General features: G+C 45.1%; 1 protein-coding gene across 4 annotated transcripts in view; it reads right to left on the minus strand.

Annotated features, from left to right (window-relative positions):
- Positions 1-19,988, minus strand: part of arhgef18b (rho/rac guanine nucleotide exchange factor (GEF) 18b) — a 38,103-nt gene that overhangs the window by 14,378 nt on the left and 3,737 nt on the right. For 2 of the 4 annotated variants that reach the window (XM_026157740.1, XM_026157741.1), the window contains 11 exons: positions 15,893-16,041; positions 15,005-15,612; positions 14,452-14,602; positions 13,795-13,921; positions 13,636-13,690; positions 13,097-13,141; positions 12,708-12,782; positions 12,079-12,187; positions 11,672-11,855; positions 2,566-2,633; positions 964-1,009 (listed from right to left, as the gene is read on the minus strand). In XM_026157740.1, the coding sequence (XP_026013525.1) occupies positions 964-1,009; positions 2,566-2,633; positions 11,672-11,855; positions 12,079-12,187; positions 12,708-12,782; positions 13,097-13,141; positions 13,636-13,690; positions 13,795-13,921; positions 14,452-14,602; positions 15,005-15,171 (1,027 nt within the window). In that variant the 5' untranslated portion in view covers positions 15,172-15,612; positions 15,893-16,041. Of the gene's footprint in view, positions 1-963; positions 1,010-2,565; positions 2,634-8,538; positions 8,618-11,671; positions 11,856-12,078; positions 12,188-12,707; positions 12,783-13,096; positions 13,142-13,635; positions 13,691-13,794; positions 13,922-14,451; positions 14,603-15,004; positions 15,613-15,892; positions 16,042-19,988 lie in introns of those variants that run through there. The other 2 variants (XM_026157739.1, XM_026157742.1) reach the window with 2 other exon arrangements.

Below are 19,988 nucleotides of genomic sequence, written 5' to 3' on the forward strand. Positions count from 1 at the left end.
TGATCTTCCTGACCCCCTGCACAAGCTACTGATTGGCTGGAGGCAAGACATGAGGCAAAACCAGGTGTGGGTGACAGGCCCCCAGCTGTTCACAAGAGACTAACAACTGCTACAGGAGATTAACTTAAGCTGCTGCCGCCGCCGCTCACGTCCCCCGTGGGTTCGCTCGCATGCAACCGGACCTGCTGCATGTTACAATTAGCGATGAGTGAGTTTTCCTAGGATGAATAAAAGCAAATGCATTTGTATCATAGTCAGCAAAGCCCATGAAAAGACCAAAACCACTTATATATTCATCCTGCTAAGCAGTATCGTCTGTGTACCACCGGGTGATTAGCCCCCTCAGCTGTACTCAGAGCACCATTGCTCAGATTTAACACTTGCTTTTGAGGAACGACTTTAAAAAGACTAAAACGTGCAGCTTCACCCAGTCTTTTATTTTCTTTCTAAATGCTTTTGTTCAACAATGACGCCCTGTGGCCAAGCGTAAGATGAATGAGGTCAGAATGCACAGGTGACACTTGTGCAACACTTCATAGCAGTATTAGTACAGCAGCTCTGTCTTTATATGAAGTCGATACATAAACAACATTTCAAAATCAGAGTTTGGACAAAAGGTAAACCAGAAGTAAATCTGACTGTTCTCAACGGTGGCTAATCATCACCTTCGCCTACCGGCTGTTGGAGGCCAATCTCCCCCTCCTATGCTCAGTGTGTAGGCGCACACACCACAGAGAAGCAGACCCACAGACACACAAACACACACACACCAGAAAGAAATAGGACAGGTCCACCATCAGATGTGTTGAGGGTTCATGTTTTTAATCCTCTGGTGTGGCAACCAGCTTTCTAATTAGACATATAAAGCCACCTTCTGAGCCATCGATGAACCCCCATAGTTACACTGATACTGTGTCAGTGGGATCGGCGAGCACCACATCCGCACATCAGCGCTCTACTCACCGAGGTTAGGAGATCCTGATGAGCTAAGCTTCGGTAGCGTATCTCTCTGCGTGGAGAAAATAAAGAAAGACGACATTTTTAAGGCCAGTTTCTCGTGCTTTTATCAACAGAGTCAGATTATAAAATTATACAACATTGCACACAGTTAGTCTTTATTAACAAGAAGTCGAGCTGCAAATGAGCCGGGAAAAGCGCCCCGACAGAAGTGGATTCACGCGTCTGTGAGGGGATGAAGTAGCTTCATGCACCACCTTAATTTCTTTTACGATTCCTATTTTGTTCTCAGTCTTCTGTCTTACTCTTACATTTTTGAATGAGACAAAAAAGAGGAAATAATGTCAGAAAACGTACAACACTGGAATTTATAAAGTCTGAGTTATATTTCACTTTAGTTTGTTTAATAAAAATAACAAATGAAAAACAAATGAGATTATTTGTTCCACTTCCTGATATAATTGGACATTACAGCCCTTTGAAATAAGATGTCCAGCACATTGTGTGCTTAAAACCCAGAAACGTGTCCACACAAGTCACTGCGTGCACGTCACTGTCCCTTCATGCACCATCTCTACTTTCAAGATTAGGCTTCAAACTTTTCTTTTTGCTAAAGCATATAGTTAGGGCTGGACCAGGTGACCCTGAATCCTCCCTTAGTTATGCTGCAATAGACGTAGGCTGCCGGGGATTCCCATGATGCACTGGGTTTTTCCTTTCCAGTCACCTTTCTCACTCACTATGTATTAACAGACCTCTCTGCATTGAATCATATCTGTTATTAACCTCTGTCTCTCTTCCACAGCATGTCTTTTATCCTGTCTTCCTTCTCTCACCCCAACCAATCACAGCAGATGGCCCCGCCCCTCCCTGAGCCTGGTTCTGCTGGAGGTTTCTTCCTGTTAAAAGGGAGTTTTTCCTTCCCACTGTCGCCAAAGTGCTGCTCATAGGGGGTCATATGATTGTTGGGTTTTTCTCTGTATCTATGAAGCGCCTTGAGGCGACTTTTGTTGTGATTTGGCGCTATATAAGTAAAATTGAATTGCTTTCTGATCAGCGCTCCATCAAATCAATTAACGCTAAAAATCCCCAAAAATAATTTTTAAGAAGTACGACTTGTAGACTAGGATAAGTCCTCTTGATGCTCCAGTGAGCTCATATTGTGCAGATGCATAAGAGACGGTGTATGTTTGGGAGTCATGGGCGCGGTTGTTGCAAAATGTTTCGACAGCCCTCGTATTGAATGTGGAAATTACAAGCAGCAGCATCATCATCGACACTTCTGTTTCACTGTCACAGTGAACACTGAATCCTGCCGTCACGGTCAAACAGCAAATTCTCGTTTCATCATCAATCCAAAAGTCATTTTAACATAAACATTCCTCCAGATTTCTCATGCTTGACAAAATAAATCCCGTCTGAAGGTTTCTACGTGTCATCACTGCCAGCGTTGCACAGAAGCACTAATGGTAATCGAACCACAGAAGAGGACACAGGAAGTGATATGCAACTCCTTCGTGCAACATCACATTAAAGTCCAGGCCTGTAGAGCGCAATCAAACCCAGCGTGGCCTAATCGTGGCTGCTCGCCGTGTTTCGAGTGTTTACCTTATTCTTGCTGCTGGTGCACTCCCCCAGCAGAGACTTGCAGCTCTTGTGAACGTTCACAGCGCAATCTGAAAAACACCAGGGCAGAAACTTACAGTCAGTGTATCATTAGTCTTTGCAGGAGCAGGTTTATACAAGACCACAAAGTTTTGGCAATGATGCATGTTTGAAATGAAAAAGAACAACATTTGAGCAGCTCCTGAAGGCGACGCCATCACAAGTACAAAGCTGTGATTCAGACAAGGCAAAGAAACAGAAAGCTGAAGGACAGCACTTTCAGCTCATGCAAACAAATCACAATGTTTGTTTTCAGGCATGTATTTGTAAAGTAAAACTGGTGGGACTGGTGCAACAGTGGCTGTGGCTTCTGTTTGTTTCCCCATAAAGACACAGAGTCAGAGCGCAGTCGGACCAGCAGCTTCCTTTTTCTCAGTAACAGGTTTATATTTCTGTCTTTATTAAACCCAAAGCTGCTGCTGCTGCATGTTTAGATGACATGGCTGTATATACCTCTCTGCTAATTACACAGATAAAAGCTGTTATGGAAAAATAAACTGGGGGTGAGAAAAGTTCTCCTCTATCGCGTACGCGATTACTGAGATCTTGCAACCTGGCAGCGTGCAGTACAACACATACTGTAAACGCCCGAAGCCTTTTCTGGAGGACAAGGCTAGCCAAACAAATTAGTCATGCTTCAGCATGCAAAGCGTGTTCCCATCCCTTCCAGGTAAAACCACGATAATACAAACAAGACGGACAAGTACATGGTTGCGTACGCAGACTGAAGCCGTAAAACCTTATCTACGCTGTGACTGGTGAAAAACAAATTTCAGCTGACTGCGTCAAGTCAGTGCATCACAAGAGAAAGTGTGACGTCGCACAATAACTCGTTCACTGATGATGTTTATGTCCTAAAGCTTCATTGTCAGCGCTGCCTCCTTTACACCGACGCAGGCAGCGTGGCGAGTGTTTGAAATCAGGCTTTGTAGCTGGCTGACAAAGGTGACGCTGGCGTGAGCCGTACCAGCAACTTCCACTAAATGCTAAATGTTTCTAGTCCTTACCCCTCCCTTCTGAATGCTGGTACCACAATACAGCCGCTACAATGGAGACAAATGATAAGTCTGTATCTTCTTACCCAGAAAAAGCATGAAGCAGTGAGACAGGTGATCGTTTGTGTGTGAAAACGCTCTGCAAGCAGCTTTTTGCCTCTTAGCTTTTTTCTCTGTGTCTGCTGCTCGCTCGCTCTCACAATAAATGAACAATTGCTGGCTCAGCTGAAGGAAAAGAAAACAGAAACTGGCTTCTGAATAATCTGAACCAGCACCGCTGTGCCTCTCTTTGAGCTGTATTCAGCAGATATATACTTAAATTGTGAATAGCAACTAGAAGCACTTTGCGTTGAATCTAAGCCCATTTTCCCCTTTTAGACTTTGTTTAGCAGCTAAAGGCTGGACAAGAAGGAACTTCAGAAGAAACTAGAAATTTCCAACTTTTCATCCTGATTCAACTAAAAGATGAAAAAGAAAATAAAATGTAATCTTCTTGCTAATCTGGCTGTTCGACAGACGAGCTCAAATTCATTGTTTAATGAAGACAACCGGCCCCACGGGCAAGGCTCATTCCTCTTTCTTCCAGAGCTCTCGTCCACCTGCTCCTTACTCTCACTACAGAGCACAATGTCATCTGCGAACAGTCCACAGAGACTTGACCGATCTGTCAGCCTGTCCATCAACACTGCAAACACAAAGCCCACCTCCGACTCCTACCACACAGCTCACCACTGTGTCACCGTCCCGCACTTCCTTATGCAGTACGGCAGTTCCTGTCTTGGAAAGGTACTGAGAAGCAGACGGGATTAATAATTAAGTATATCTGTGTGGGGTTTAAAAAAAAATCAATGTCATTGCAATATTATCAGTCAATAGAAGTAAAAGATTAACCTTAGATAAGCAAGAACAGTAGGTTTTCTGCTCACTGATATCACCGAGCTTATCATTGCAGCTTGTTAACAATAGCACACTGTGCACCAGTCATGCTGAACACACGGGTGGTGACAGAGATCAAAGTAAGCAGAGCTCAGGTGAGGAGGGTAGGGCTGTTTGATATAACCATATATATCTGATGACGATATAAAAGCGTCTGTCGTTTCATTTCACGCTGTCGTTTGTTTCGTGGTGTTGCAAAATAAACTGTTTACAGCAATATTTGTTCATGGTTCTGATGTCACTGTAGTGTTTATATTAATTTCTTAAAGTTCTCTCTTTCTCTTATATTTGATATAACCACACTACAGACGGACAAGCGCCTGTTTTTATGCGTTGTCATTAGCAACAATGAAGGTAACAGCATCACGTGTCCGCTTGTTTATGTTCCACATAAACCTTTCACAATAAAGCTCAAGATCCTGTTGAGACTTTTCAAAATAAACTGAATCACGTGAAAGATGCAGATTATTTACAGATGAGAAGTAAAAAAGAGCCGCCAGGTGCTAAAAAATAGATCTTAGACTCAAACGTTAGAACAGGCTTCTCCCCGCAGCACGCCGTGTAATAAATACTCACAAAGAAAACGGCGCCGTTACAACTTATGTCTAAAAATGTATCGTTTCAGCATCGGTTAAAACACTCGACGCCAGCTACACGACGCACAGCTGGAAACACTTCACGCAAGTCGAGCTGCCCGAGATTCACGAGTTTACAGAAAATGTTACATTTTTGTGATTTACATCGTTATCGGACGATAGATGTCTGATATCGGGAGATGAGGTTTTGGTCATATCGCACAGCCCTAGAGGACGGGATCGCGTATCATCAGCTGGACGACTGATACTGTTGAGAAATGTCAGAAGTTACAGTTACTGATGTCAGTCGCTGATCCACGGGACATTCGGCTCCCTAACAAAACCACGACCACACCCAACATCTGCTGACACCCCATCGCACAACAAGTCTTCTTGTGGTACAGAGTGCACACTTCAGTGAGTCACAGTGAACTAGAAGTGAAAATGATACTTTGCTCTCTGCTGTAACTGATAGAAAATTAGAAGAAAAAAAAAAAAAGCTGTGCTGCTACTCCACTTCTAGAGAAAATGTGTTATCTCACATGCCCGGCATTGGATTTGGCAGAGGTCAACAGAAGAACAGGGGTTTCTTCCAGGAAAGCATTATTTCACACATCACATCATGTAAACACTGTTTTCACACGCGGCCCAGAAACGCTGTCAGGTTGTGAAACTGCAGTTTCCGTCGCAGGTGGTTTTACAACATGCAATAACAAAGGATGCACATTTTAGATCCTAAAGCAGCTGTGAGTTTGCCGATGATGGCTTTGAATCTATTTAGAAAGAATTTAAGAACGCCTGGCTACCTGATGGTGCTCGGGTGGCTCAGATTCAAGCAGCTGTGCATTTCTGTCAATCTTAAGCTCTCGTTGCGATCCTGCTTCACACACACAAATGTCTTTACTTTATTCCTTACTATATGATAGATGCAGATTGAAGGTGCAGCCTGGTTTGTGGAAAATATATATAACTCACAGCAAAGACAAAGTGCAAAAACACAGGAAGCTGTTGTGTTAATTCATGTGAAAGCAATAACCCTGTCACAGCTCTAAGTATAGGCTTTAAACCATAGAGGCTAGCACTGCAATTGCTGTCAAGGGCCACAAGAGCTCATTTTAGGTCACATCCACTGTTCACTTACAGACTAATGACGACTTAAACAAAAAACACTGACTATAGACGCTTGCTGTGAGTGGATCCAGTGGCTCTGTTATGACCAGAATCCCACACATGGCATTCAAAGTCACTAAGGCAGTCCGTTTGGTTCCCATGACTTAGAGAACCAGAGCCCTTTGTATGTGAACGTCGTTCGATTTATGTGAATGAAAAGCATTTTCAAGCATGTCCTCTCGGTCAGTCCACTGCAGAGCTGACACAAACAGCTATTAAACCATGGATATGGATATCCACAGTAACTAAATGCATGCCTATCAACTAGATAGGAAACCGAGAGAAAACACAGAGAGAGCATGTAAGCTACAATAGAAGTTAAACATATCACCCTTCCACAGAATAACTTGGACAGTGCAGTGTCACAATTTGAGAGGAAATTAACTTGACGGTAAAGTTCAATAAGTAGGCTGCTTATCGTTTTGAACCATGTGAAAAGCATGTGTGACCCCAATCAACCGTATTACCACAAATAGCTGATCGACTAAAGGTAAAGAGGAAAACAGGTCACTTTAAAAAAAACATTCTAGCACAAAGCTTCCTGTGCAATCATGCATGCAAAAAAAGAAAAAGAAAGAAGTTACTCTTAATCCCCAAAAACACTAGCGACAAAAACATTTGGGACAAAGTCCAAAGAGGCCAGACAACCCAATGACATCATCTAATGAAACGGGAGGGAAGCGGCGCAGTTTACAAAGTGAAGTGAAACATGTCCACCAAAAGAAGACCACCAATAATCTAATGCACAACATAAATTAGCACAACAACCATGCCTTCATTGTCGTACACTTGACCTTGCTTGGGTTTGAACTATTAGATTAATCTGGTTCTCACTCCTGGAAGTAATGGTCCAAACCATTCTACTTTTTCTTGGTAATGGTGCTTCCCCCCCCCCCTTCCCTGATTAATTAGGCCAAAGGTTACCAGTATAAAAGTAGACAACAATGGTCCACAGGAGGAGAATACTAGTGTGAGAGCCAAACCTTCAATCGTGTAAAATGCAAACATTCAGAGAGCCGGGCATGCTTGAAGGAAAGGCAGTGATGCATAAAGAAGTGTTGTGCTAACAGGCAGACATGGGTGAGACCCAGAGTCAGTGGAGTGGGCTGTTATGCACTGGTAGACCTGCCAAGCACAATTAGCACCATGTGACCCAGTCAGAACAGAAAGGCTGAAGAGTGAGGTGACAGGCTGAATGGTCACCCCTCAGCCTGGGGCATTCCTATCGCCTGATGCCAGCAAAGCTCTGGCAGAGGGGCATCACCTGCCCGGCTGAGGAATGGGAAGCATCTCATTTAATACACTGAAGAATATACATTTAAGGAATAAAAGCTGCCTGGGTCTCAGTCAGCTAAGAGGAGGGAGCAAAGACAAATAAAGGAGGCTGATGGAAACGAGGTGGAGACAGCCTCGGTCAACACTGCTCTAACATTACTGCTGTAAACGTGAATACACGCTCCGTTTGAAACACGTTACATGAGAGGAAACGCCAGTAAATTAAGACTTCAGGCACACCAAGTTATCTTGGAAGCTAACGCTAGCAATCACCTGTTGAGCTTCGTGCAAAGTCTACAACCGGCAGCAGAGCAAAGTCACCGAAAAACCCACGTAAAGTTCAACAAACAGACGAGTTTCGTGGCGTTGTGGGTTTGTTTACGCCACAAAGACACAAGCTTTCAGCTAACCTTGTGTTTCGAGAAGGAGAGGTTGTTCGCGAGCTAGCACGCTAAGCGCTGCGAGGCTAATAAGTAGCCAGCACTACGCTGAGAATAGCTGGGAGCTAATTTGGGCCAGCTAAGTATAAATTAAACTCTCGGGGAAGTAAATGTGTCTTGCCCTTATTATCACACCGAGTCAACACTGGAGGGAAAAGAAAAAAGCTCCTAGTTGGCTTTGATTAGCTCTTAGCTGGCTTAGCTAACGACAGGAATGACTGAAAAGTCCACAGAGGGAAACAACGGGAGTTATCCACCTGATCCCGCTTGAGACCATCGCTACAGTAGCCGCTTCTTACCGCCCAAGAAGACTCGGGTTTGCCTGAATCAGCTGCATCCGAAGGGAATTGTAGTCTGTCCGTGAGTTAAATAAAACACACCGGCCAGTGAGATCAGCAACAAGTATCCCACATACTCGGTTTTGTCCAGTTTGTGTCTCCACTGGGAACAATCTCTGGCATACAAACGACGCATTCCACAGGCTGAATCCCCACAGGGCTGAGTTCAAATTAAAGGGACACTCACTTGTTTTCTCACGCCTGTGTCCGCGGAACAACAACACATGAGCATCTAGGGTTTGTGACTTCATTCAGCAGCAGCAGCGATGATGATTGATGGATGGAGAAATGTAACAGATGCATTATTATAATTATTATTATTGTTTTATCCAGATTGTTTAACACAATCTCGGAGAGTGAAAGAGCCCGAGCATCAGAGGAAAAGTGTACTGGTACTGATTTTCAGGAACAAGGGTGATGTACAGAGCTGAGGCAGCTATAGAGCGATACAGCTGATGAGTCATACCGTGAAGATATGGGAAAGAGTTGTTGAGAGGTGACGATAAGTGAACAGCAGTGTCCTCATGCCGAGAAAGTAAACTATTTCCCTATGGGGACTAACACGCACACTTTACTTTACACTAGAGACATGTTTGCTTTGAGAGTGCTGATGGAGAAGTGTAGAGAAAGTCAAAAAGAACTGCACTGTGGTTTCTGTGGATCCATGAAAGCAAGAGAGGAACTGTGGTACTGCGTGAAGAAGGATGTGAGGGTGGTGCAGGGTGTACAGCAGGTTTACAGGCAGGTTCAAGGTGAGGATAGGATTACACCAGCAATCTGCTAAGACCCTTCCTTCTTCTTTGACACAGTGATGGAGGCTCTGTGGACTATGATATTTACAGGCAACAATGTGATCTGTAGTGAGACCGGGGAGCAGGTGGATGAGAGCCTGCTTCATCCGCGAGTATTAGGGATGATTTGCGGCAGAAGGATAGCAGCAAAATGAAAGAGAAGGTTTACAAGATGACAGTGTATGGTTGAAGATGCTCAGACTTTCACTGGGAGTGACCAGGATGTACAAGGTTAGATGTGGATATGCTGGGCAAAGGATGTTGAAGGGAGGAAGAAAAGGAAGGAGGACAAAAGAGGGGATTCGTGGATGTAGTGGTATGTAGTGGGTCGTTGTGATGATGCTAGGGACAGGGTGAGATGGAGGCAGATGATCCACCCTTAAGGGGAGCAGCTGAAAGACGAAGATGTCAAAAAAGAGGCAGTCCAAAGAGGAAGACACTGAATGTGTGGCACGCCGAGCCTCGCTGAAGGATACCAGAGCAGCTCTGTTTAATAAGCAAACAATAAGAAACAACCATATATTACATCCTGACCGCCAGACTGCACGGTGTATAAATATCCTGGACGTATTATGGCCTTTGTCTGCCACAGAATAGAGGGAGAAAGGAAATATTGGGTTATAGTCATGAAATAATGAAGCAATAGCACAGAATGACTAAATGCCCCCAGTGCTCCCATCCACATGTGCCAGTGAAAGCAAAGAGAAATGGTGATGACATTGAGAACACTTCTGTTTCCTTGTTACTGGAAACTTTATTTGTTGATGTGAAATTCTCAACAGCCAGACCACATGGCTTATGAGAAGACGGCCTCTGGTTTACAATAATGTCAACACATGTGACAAAAGTCCACACTGCCAGCATCAGTCACGGTGATGGAAAGGAAATACCCAGTAGGAGTTTAAAACTGTCACTTTAACAAACCTGTATAAACATAGATGTAACATCAATACTGAGAGTGTGTCTAGAACCATCCATTTTAACTGCATCGCTTTAGGTTTGTGGACATTTGTTTATGCTCTTAAGGTCCGCCCACAGCATTCCTGTCACTGCCCCTCCTAGAGTCCTGAACGAGATTTCTTCCTGTTTAAATGGAGTTCTTCCTTCCCACTGTCGCCAAGTGCTTGCTCAAAGAGGTCATCTGTATTATTGTAGGGTCTTCGCCTTCCAGTATAAAGAGCCCTGCGGCTGTTGTTGTGATTTGGTGCTGTATAAGTTAAACTAATTAAATGTAACTGACCTGACTTGACGGTGCCATCGAAACACGTCGATTCTTTTCTTTTTCAGTCATTCTGCTGTAACATTTGCTGCTGTGCTTGGGATCATTGTCCTATTGTGTGACCCAGGTTTGGTCAGACAGACAATCTCACATTTGCCTCTGGAATACTTTTGTATACTAAGAAGTGCACAGTGGACTCAGTGAGTGCAAGGTGTCCAGTCCCGGGGCTGCAAAACGAGCTGAAAGCATTGCCCCGCCCACCACCGTGCCCAACAGTTGATGTGAGGTTGTTGTGCTGGTATGCTGCGTTTGATTTTCTCCAAACGTGGCGCTGTGGTTTGGTCAGATGCAGTTTTGAAACCTGTGCTGCCATCGTCTTTATCAAGAGAAGAGACTTTTTATCATTTTACTGACATGAAGCTTAACATTTGACACGCAAACTAGTTTTACTTGAGTAAAGTTGTCAGACACGTTATGGTCAGATGTGAATAATACAGACTAAAGGTTCTTAACTCTCGTCTACGTCCACTAACACGACTGCCATTATTAAAGAGTTTCACTGGGAAACTTCTTCCATGCACGGTACAAGTAGTTCATCAGAAGCTGTTGCAGTTATTTATAATCTTCCAAATGTGCAAAGACACATTCGGTAACATTATTCTGACTATAGCCTGTACGCTGCCCTTGATTGGCTTAAGAGTAACAGACCAATGGATTCATGAAGCTTTGGTTACCTTGAGACAAAGCGAGGCTCAGCTTTTCCACTTCGAGCTCATTCAACACGTACAAGACAGCAGAAATCTGAAATATGTTGCAAACTAGAAAAACAAATCTAAGGCGAGCTGCAGCTTCACCGAAACATCTGCAAGAATTTGTCCAAACAAGTTCACCGAGGTGTGTGACCTGATGAGGTAAAGTAATGATGAGGCGGGAAAGGGGAAGGCTGTGTCATCTTAGCATCTAACAAGGGAAGGGAACGGCAAAATGTCTTCTACAGCCCCAAAGAGGAGCCACAGTCACTGTGACGGGTGGTGAAAGCTGCTGTCTGATTCCATGTATGTGCTTTGACAAAGATGTCAGTGTAAGGAGGCTGAACGGGTGTTTAGTGAGCACAAGCTCTTCGTGTTGTATGTGCATGTGTGTGTGGTTTGTTTACCTGTGTGCATGAGTGCGCCACTAAGTGGGCGAGTGAGTGTGCATGCAGTATAAATAGATGCGAGCTTGTGCATGAGCGCGGCACCTGTGCACATATGTGTCCGACTGAGAAGAAGCGTGGGTGCGTGTACACCTGTGGCTGTGGTGTTACTCACTCGTGCACTGCAGGCCATGCTTTTTCTGCAGCGCCTTGCTGCACAACGAGCACGTGGCACAACTGGAGAAGGAACCTGGCACCAAATGATGCCCATTGCTGTGAATGCCACACATTTTCTCTTTGGGCTCCCTGTCCTTGTCCTTCACCTTGTCTTTCTGAGGCTCTTTTTCGCGGTTCTTACCCTGCAGAGGAACAAGGAAAGAGGCAGATTGGTTTTTTCATGCACATGTTGTGTTCTTCAGACATAATAAACATGACATCTCATGGCTGAGGCAGGACATACAATTCGGATAGAGATTGCAATCTGCTTTAAGATGCAATCATTAGGCCAAACGTGCCACGCACATCAGTGCAAAAGGTACATTTATATTTCGCCATGAAGTCGTAGGGGCTTCACAGGATTACCTTGTCTTTATTGAAGGAGCCGGTCATCCTGTTCCTGAGAGAGCTCAGAGTCCTTTTTACTTTTGTGCCTCTTTCCACCTTCTCTATACGATCCTCCTCTTCTTCATTCCTGGTAGATGAGCAAGAGAGTAAAGTATAAACTACAGGCTAGTGTAAAGACACCACAGCATCTCTGTGGCGTCTTTTTCTTCTGCTTTCAGCCTTTAAAGGGTGAGATGGAAGCAGATGATCCACTGCTATCCCTGACTTTAAAAGCATTACACTCTTTGTTGAGTTTCAATTGACTTTTTTGTGCAGCATCAGGTCATCTCAGGGAGCTTTACATAGTAAGGGAATAAAAACCCATAAAACTTCCCCTGAAGCACACATCAGAAATTCATCCTGGCAAACAGGGGACATTGTTGATTAGTAACAGTTTTCTGATGGTTTCTATAAAAACAAACCACATTATTGCAGAACCAAGAGCAGCCTGCACTGTATCAGCACTTTGTCTTTCACTGCTTTCAGTTTTGTATCCCGTCACCGACGGCTAATAAAACTCCTCCCAGGACTCGCTGAGATCACAAACATCCCAAATGTGAGACGATGAGCTTCAGTCACAGGGGAACAACGGTGAGGGCCGTACTTACTCGTTAGAGAGGAACTCGTACCAAGTGACACTTCCTGAATCTTTGGCGTCTGATCTGCTGCTTCTCTGCTTCTCTCTGTCAATGACAACAATGACAATGAAAGGCTGGATTCAAAAATCTCCAAATGTGAGAAACGTGTTTGTCGTGGCTCAAGTCTTTAAACTGTACAAAAACAAAGAGTGTGGTTTAGACTCGGTGAGTGTTTTCCCAGTGATAACAGCCGTGTCACTGCACAATGTCAACATGCAAAACATGGCAAAAACATGCTTGCACTTACAGTGCAGTGTGTGCACACGCACGCTCTACAGTCTGGCTCTGCTGGTGCTTTATAGACTGGGACGCCGCTACAGCAGTGAAAGCACGCAGACCTCCCTCTCCTGTTTACTTACCCGTGGTACTTCTTTAGCTCCTGCAGAACTTTCTGTACCATCACCCTGAGACAAACAAGACACTGAGACTAAGTGGAGGAGAACAATTCTAGGAGCTGGGTGCTGATTTTGAGAAGAATCCTCCCCCGTGTGCTGTGTCCGCACACCGCCCGGGTACATATAAAATAACCCTCCCCCTCACACACACAGACACAAAGGGGCCATCTAAGGAGCTGGGAGAGGGAACTGTGGGAGGAGAAGGTTGCTGACATATGACATGGAGCAGAAATGTCAGCAGAGAGTGGGGAAAGCCCCTCTGCTATGTGGGAGTGAGAGAGCTGCAGCTCACCATTTAAAGCTACAGAGCAGGATTTGCACTGCTGCACTAAAGGAGTCAAAAACTGCAATAATACAATTCAACATAGTTTAGAAGACGTGTTTCCTAATGTAATCAAACTACTTCCTTCTTTCAAACATCTTTAAACTTGCACTCGACAGAAACAGCTTCTCGAACACGGTGAGAACGAGCAGCTATGTTGATGTAAATGACGTGTACTCACATATGCGTCTGTCCTTCAGTAGAATGCAGGTTTTCTTCCGGGTCAAATTCCTCAGCTACAGGTGAAAAAGATAAACTGGTCAGTTATGAGGAAAGATGCCTTCAGGTGATAAAACCTGAACTTAGATTTGTTCTACAGGCGTTAAAGCCGCCGGCCCACCTCCTGCTGCCCTGGCAGCCCGTTTGGATGTCTGTACAACACGAGAAATGTGTGCAGCACGGGAGCAATCGTCTGTAGCAAGGATCTCTGAGCGGGAGTATAGCTGCCTGCCGGGCTCACCGTGGTCCTGACAGAAGAAGAATAAACGCACGTGTATCCACTCCTCAGCAAGCAGCACACACACACTTATTGTATACGATAGATTTCTTATGCAGACGGCAATTTACATTCAGTTATTTTGGTCAACGTGGTCAGAAAATTCTTTGTGGTTCAGTTAATTTGTTGTTTAGTATCAAATATCCAAGCTGTGGTCACCTACAGCTTTCCTATCGTCCATATGTCCCAGACCAAAAGTCCTCTGGGACTTCCAGTCTTTTCCAAAAACTATTAGAAGCTCACTGGTTGATGTGTTCATTCATTGCAGTGTCACAGAAATGCACCTGCTTGTTCTGAAAGATGAACAGCATCCTGCAGTTTGAGGAAATCACTGAGCTCGAGTTCAGCGCAGAGCTGCACGTCTGTGACGTCTTCAGAGGGAACTAAATGACATTGTTGCTTTTGGTTTGTTGTGAGATTACTTTAACAAAAAAGTTTAGTTCCTCGATGCCACTTTTGAGTTATTACCACCACAGTGACCCTGATCTTTGGGCAGCTTACCCTCAGGCTGAAGCCATCAGGACTGCCGGAGTCCTCCTCAGGACACGGCGAGCAGCTGTAGGTGGACTGGAAAAGACTATTCTGTCGCTCCTCGTCATCATCATCATCTCTCTCTCCGTCACTGTCTATGGCCTTGGTGTCGAGACTGAGTCTGGCAGCACGGCAAGCAAACACAAAGCAAATAGATTTACATATACAAGCATGTGCATATACACACACACATGTGGGAGACAGAGGGAGTCTATGACTTGTGTGTATTTTCTGTTTTGTCAGTATTTTTGTGCACGTTTCATTTTCACAGCTCAAAGAAGCTTCACCGTCATTATTTAAAAAGCTGTGAAAGACCAACCACAGGAAACGTTCAGCTCACTTAAATAACACAGGCAGAAAAGTGTTTTTGTTTTTGAGCGTGACAACTGTGCTGAGTAATACTGAAGCAAGATGTTTCTCTATGTAGAAACTTTATTATATGACTTATGAGTCAAGTAGATTTGGACTGTAACAGGAGACGCTTCCTCTGAAATGTTTCTGCGTGTCCGGCTCTGCGTCTTACCTCCTCCCCAGGTTGATGGGGGACAGAGGGACACCCCAGCTGTGCCTCCGAGATGTAGACATGGATCTGATTAGGATAGGAAAGCTGTCCAGGTCTGGCTCTCCATCAAAATCCATTGAGCACTGGTCCTTTGCTCCCTCCATCGCCGCTGTCGATGCCGTTTCCATCGATCCCGACAATCCGATCAAATTACTTGGCGAGCTCCGCCCTACTGCAGAGCCTCCACAGAGAGAGTCCTCGCAATCAGTGAACCCACCTGGTAACAACTTAGGACTGAGCTGAGTGACCACAAGGTTGTGAGGAAGTTCCTCTGGAGGCTGTTCGCAGGACGGGAACGGTGCATTTAAGTGTGGGGAGTGCGTGTTCAGAAAAGAGTGTGCAGGTCGGTTTAGGGCTGGACTGTTTGTGTTTAGAGGCTCCTGGAGGTCGACGCTCTCTGTGGCTGCGGTCACTGTGGATGCAGTTGTCTGCGAGGTCGGCGTACCTCCCCGCAGATCTTTTAAGTACTCAGAGTCCCTGAGAGAGGGGCTGATGCTCTGCAAGTCCTCCACACTGCTGCTCTCCTCGATGCAGGGGCAGTCATAGTCGCTCACCACCGAACACGCATCCTGGACAGAGCGCGAAGGCACCCGAAGACAAGACAAACACAGCAGACGTGAATAGAAGTCCTGACACACTTTGGGAGCCTGGTGTGTAAAATGTTAGCGTTCAGTTATTCTTTGAACGAGTTAAAGCTGAAGCTGACCGGCACCTGCTGCTAAAGGTCAAGTCAGACAAAGGGAAGAATTCATTTGTCCATAACGGACCTCGGATCACTATTATTTTGGTAAATGTCATTGCATTTGTTGAGAACCTAAAATAATAGTAACGCTCAGTGTTCAGCTTCACCTGGTCATCACTGGTCCACCCAAAGGAGACGTCCTCAGTGACAGAAGCAGGAGATAATGAGGAGGAAGATCCTTTTGCACTGGTAGGCTGGACGCTGAGATGAGCACTGGGAGGCTCACAGGGCTGACTGCAGGGCTTGCTCTCTGATGCTAAAAACAAATCATTTGGCATTTATTAGTCTCGATAAACACAAATTTACAACCGACACGAGGAGAAAAGGCAGACGTCATCAGCTGTCCAACACCTGTGGAATGCATTTGAACAGTTGCAGTGAATAATGGAAGAAAGGCCCCGCCGGCAGCCCTGCTCCAGCCCCTCGCTGAAAGCTCCTTTGCATTTCCATTGCATAAACAGATTCCTCGATTCACATGATGCCACAAACCGCCGTCACCACTGGCAACTGCTCAGTGAGCCAACATTAGTCTCCATGTCATTTCTGGGAGGCTGGCGATTATTCCCTTGCTGAGCTTTCAGCAGCTCCAGAAGCGGCTTGCCTGCAATAAATCATATAATATACCAGTGCGCTCAGGTGACGTGAGGGGAACAGACACAGAAGAGGCAAACGTGGAATTTCTGGATCTTATTCTGGAGCTAAAAGTGTCATTTTATTACTGAGACACGATAAGAGCAAACATGTCAGAGTTTCACGGCGTCACGTCCACTGGTGGGGCTCCAGCCACACGGTTTATTCTGTTTTCCTCATTCAATGTAAAAATGGGCTTTTCCCAATGATATGTGTGTAATATGTGTGTAAACTCAGTAGGAGGGAAAAGGAGGATATGATGCATGTAGTTAAAAAGAAGGTGCAGATATAAACACTTTCCCCTCAATAATGCAGCGATAAGTAAATATTTCAAAGACAGCTCGGTGCTACAGCTGTGCTTCGGCAGCCCGTCGCCATGAGGAGTATTACTGCATGTAGCCTCCTGAGTTTGAGCTCGAGTTGAGCAGAGAGCGCTCTGGAGGATTTTACCAGAGCCTCTAAAACCAACAAAGTTAAGACAGATTTTATTGACATGTTTTTTATGTTTGATTTCAGCTCAGTGTGGGAGTAACTCCTGCTGTTTTGCTGCTCAGCCCACTCTCGGTGGGCCTCTCTTATCACAAAACGGGCACATCAGAGCCAATCAGTATGTTTTTCAGTGCTAATACAGGCTGAGATGCAGCTGATGTGTCTGTTTGTACTTCGTTCAGATGGTCATACAAGTCCAGTCACTTCTGGTGTAGAAATAAAACACCCCAACATCATATATGCAAGAGCAGAAAACCATCACGAACAGCAGTTGTTGCTTTTCCGTCTAAGAGATACATTTCTTGAATACTTGCCAGATCCTGTAGAAGATGTCCGGCTTTTTAGCTGCTGATTGCACCAGCGAGTCTCTTAGCACAAATATTAATATTTTAAAAAAGATCAACTTAAATGACGGAAGCTTAAAACCTGAAAGACAAACATTACATAACTCGATCATGCAGACGGTCACTGCTGACAACAGGTCATCAAATAATCTGCTAAAGTTGGTAGTTTGATCCCTGCTGCTCCAGTCTGCACGCCACAGATCCAGGATACGAACCCCAAACGGATCCATTGGTTGTGTGAATGTTAGATAAAAACACTAAAGCATAGAAAACTGTGCCTGTGTGAATGAATGGGTGTGAATGGATGAATGAGGCCTGTTAGTGCGCTCGGGTAGAGCAGAACCAGTCCATTTACCAGTTACCATGACACCTGGGGTGTGTGTGTGTGTGTGTGTGTGTGTGTGTGTGTGTGTGTGTGTGTGTGTGTGTGTGTATATATATATATATAGATATATAGATATAAGACACAAAGCTTGCCTATTTTGTTATTGTTGACTTTTTATTACGTTTACCAACTATTATTTTACGCATGACTCTAACTGCCTGCGTGATTTTGGTCTTTGATTGCTTATAAGAACGGTGCCTATAAATAAAATTATTATTTTATTTTTTCAATTCCTACTTGAGTTATATCCTGGTTACTGTGCGCTGGTGAAGGGTTGTTTGCAATGAAAAGTTTTATTCATTTCTATTTATCATCATACGTGTCTCCTCTTTAGTGTTGTGTTGATTTGATGAGTCTTCCAAAAGACATCTTGAGCTCAGTTAGACTCAGAAAAAAACGAACCCTCCTAAATCACCATTAACCATCAGAGCGACACACACACACACACACACACACACACACACACACACACACACACACACACACACACACACACTCTAACTTGATGTGTGTTTTTTCCCTCTCTCAGAATCACTTTTGAGACCTCGGCAGTGGCTGAACGCTATGATGAAACACAGACATCGTGTCCTGCTGTAAACCAGCAGCATCCACTCCCGGCTTCAGCGGCGCAGTCAGGGCTGCTGTCATATAAACACACAGACAGACGCGCTGTAGATCCAGTTTTCTATATTACTAAATCACAGGCCGAGGCTGCAGCGGTGGCAGTGTCCTCACTGGAAGGAGAATTTGTTTGCGTCCCGATCCCGCTCGTGTTGAGTAAACTTAAGACAGCCAGCAGGCGCTGCTGCGGTTGCTTAATGCTGCCTTGCAGCGCCACTGTGGCCTTTTATGGTCGGCCTCTCAGATCGCCCCCGACATGACACAGAGACGAAACGCCCGTGTGCGTCCTCAGGTGAGCGCGTTTGCGCGTTTGTCACTGTCAGCTGTTTTCTTCGCAGTTCGGCTCCACGTACTAAAACTAGTGGCTGTAATGAACAACACCAACATGAACGGCTTTGCATCTGTGATTTACTCAGCATCGAGCCTCGCTTTACTTTCTAAACATCTCTAAAGAGGTGTTTATTATTCAGCTGCTGTAATGGTGAGTTAAGTCACATGAACTGCGCTGAGCTGCTGAATGATTGCAACCGCTAATTAAAAGGAAAAAGAAACCAGAAGCTGTGCATCAGCGCTGCAGCCGGTGTGACGAGGAGGAAACGATCGCACGTGTTTGCCACAAAGTCTGTCGTTCGTTTGTCTGCAAAGCTAATCACAAGAGGAACTCATGTGATTATGTCAGTTGATTTTGTGATCTTGATGCTTTCTTACATAGTGTGGCGATACATCATCACCCAGTGACACAAACCACAGGAAATAAAACTACAACTCATTTAATAAAACTTACAGCTCCTGTCTGTCTGAGACACAGAGCTCACATTAAGGTCGTGGTGACCATTTAGTATCTGTCACTGGTGCTTGAATCACACAAAGTGTGGGCTGCTGTGTCTCTGTGTTTGCGTGACGGGCTGGAGGTGAAGGCAGAAGCTGTGAGATCTGAGGTTGAAGCAAACATCAAAAAACAACTGTCAGGCTGCAGAGCCTCTTTGATCACAAATACGCCCGACGGCTGTTTTCACAGAGCTGAGCGGCCCGGGTACTTTGGACGAAAGCAAAGTGGAAACGTTCCACGCTGCTCGTGTGCGCTAAGCATTACATTAAACCACGAAAGCGCAGAAAGCAGGAAACTAGCTGCCGACGAAGCTCCACCTGTTAGTCATGCTTTCTCTAAAAGGACAACAAGACCAGTGCCACACCAAGTCCCACGCAAAGCTTCACAGCCTGAACTGTCCACGCACGGTGCAGCTCCACCGGTGGACACACAAATTCAGTAATAGATTTATGCTCAAATTTGAAAGGTGCATGGTGACACTGCACAGAGTGAGAAATGACTCACTGAACTTTGCACCAACGTCTCATCTGCTGCACTAACTGTCTCCGACCACAAACCCAACCAGGTCAAACTGGTAAACAACAACGGTGTGAAAATGGCCAAAGGAAGCCAGGAGAACATTAAAATAGCAGCAGCAGTAGCCAGCAGGTATAACGCACATCTCTGGGTCACATCCAGTGTGCAGCCCATGCTGGGTCACCTCCCCCCATCCACCCAACATACCCACGATGGCTGAAACATGAAGTCAGTGTAAAACCAGGTTACCTCTCTTGAAGGACCATCTCTTCATCCAGAGTCTGGAGAAGGATGGCCAGGAGTTGTTAAGAGGAGAGTCCGCCATAGGAGCAGCACAGTGGGTAGGCCAGCAGGAACTGGAGCTCGCTCGCACTCGAGCTCTGGCACCC

Source organism: Astatotilapia calliptera, chromosome 23, assembly GCF_900246225.1.
Source record: "Astatotilapia calliptera chromosome 23, fAstCal1.2, whole genome shotgun sequence".
NCBI lineage: Eukaryota > Metazoa > Chordata > Actinopteri > Cichliformes > Cichlidae > Astatotilapia > Astatotilapia calliptera.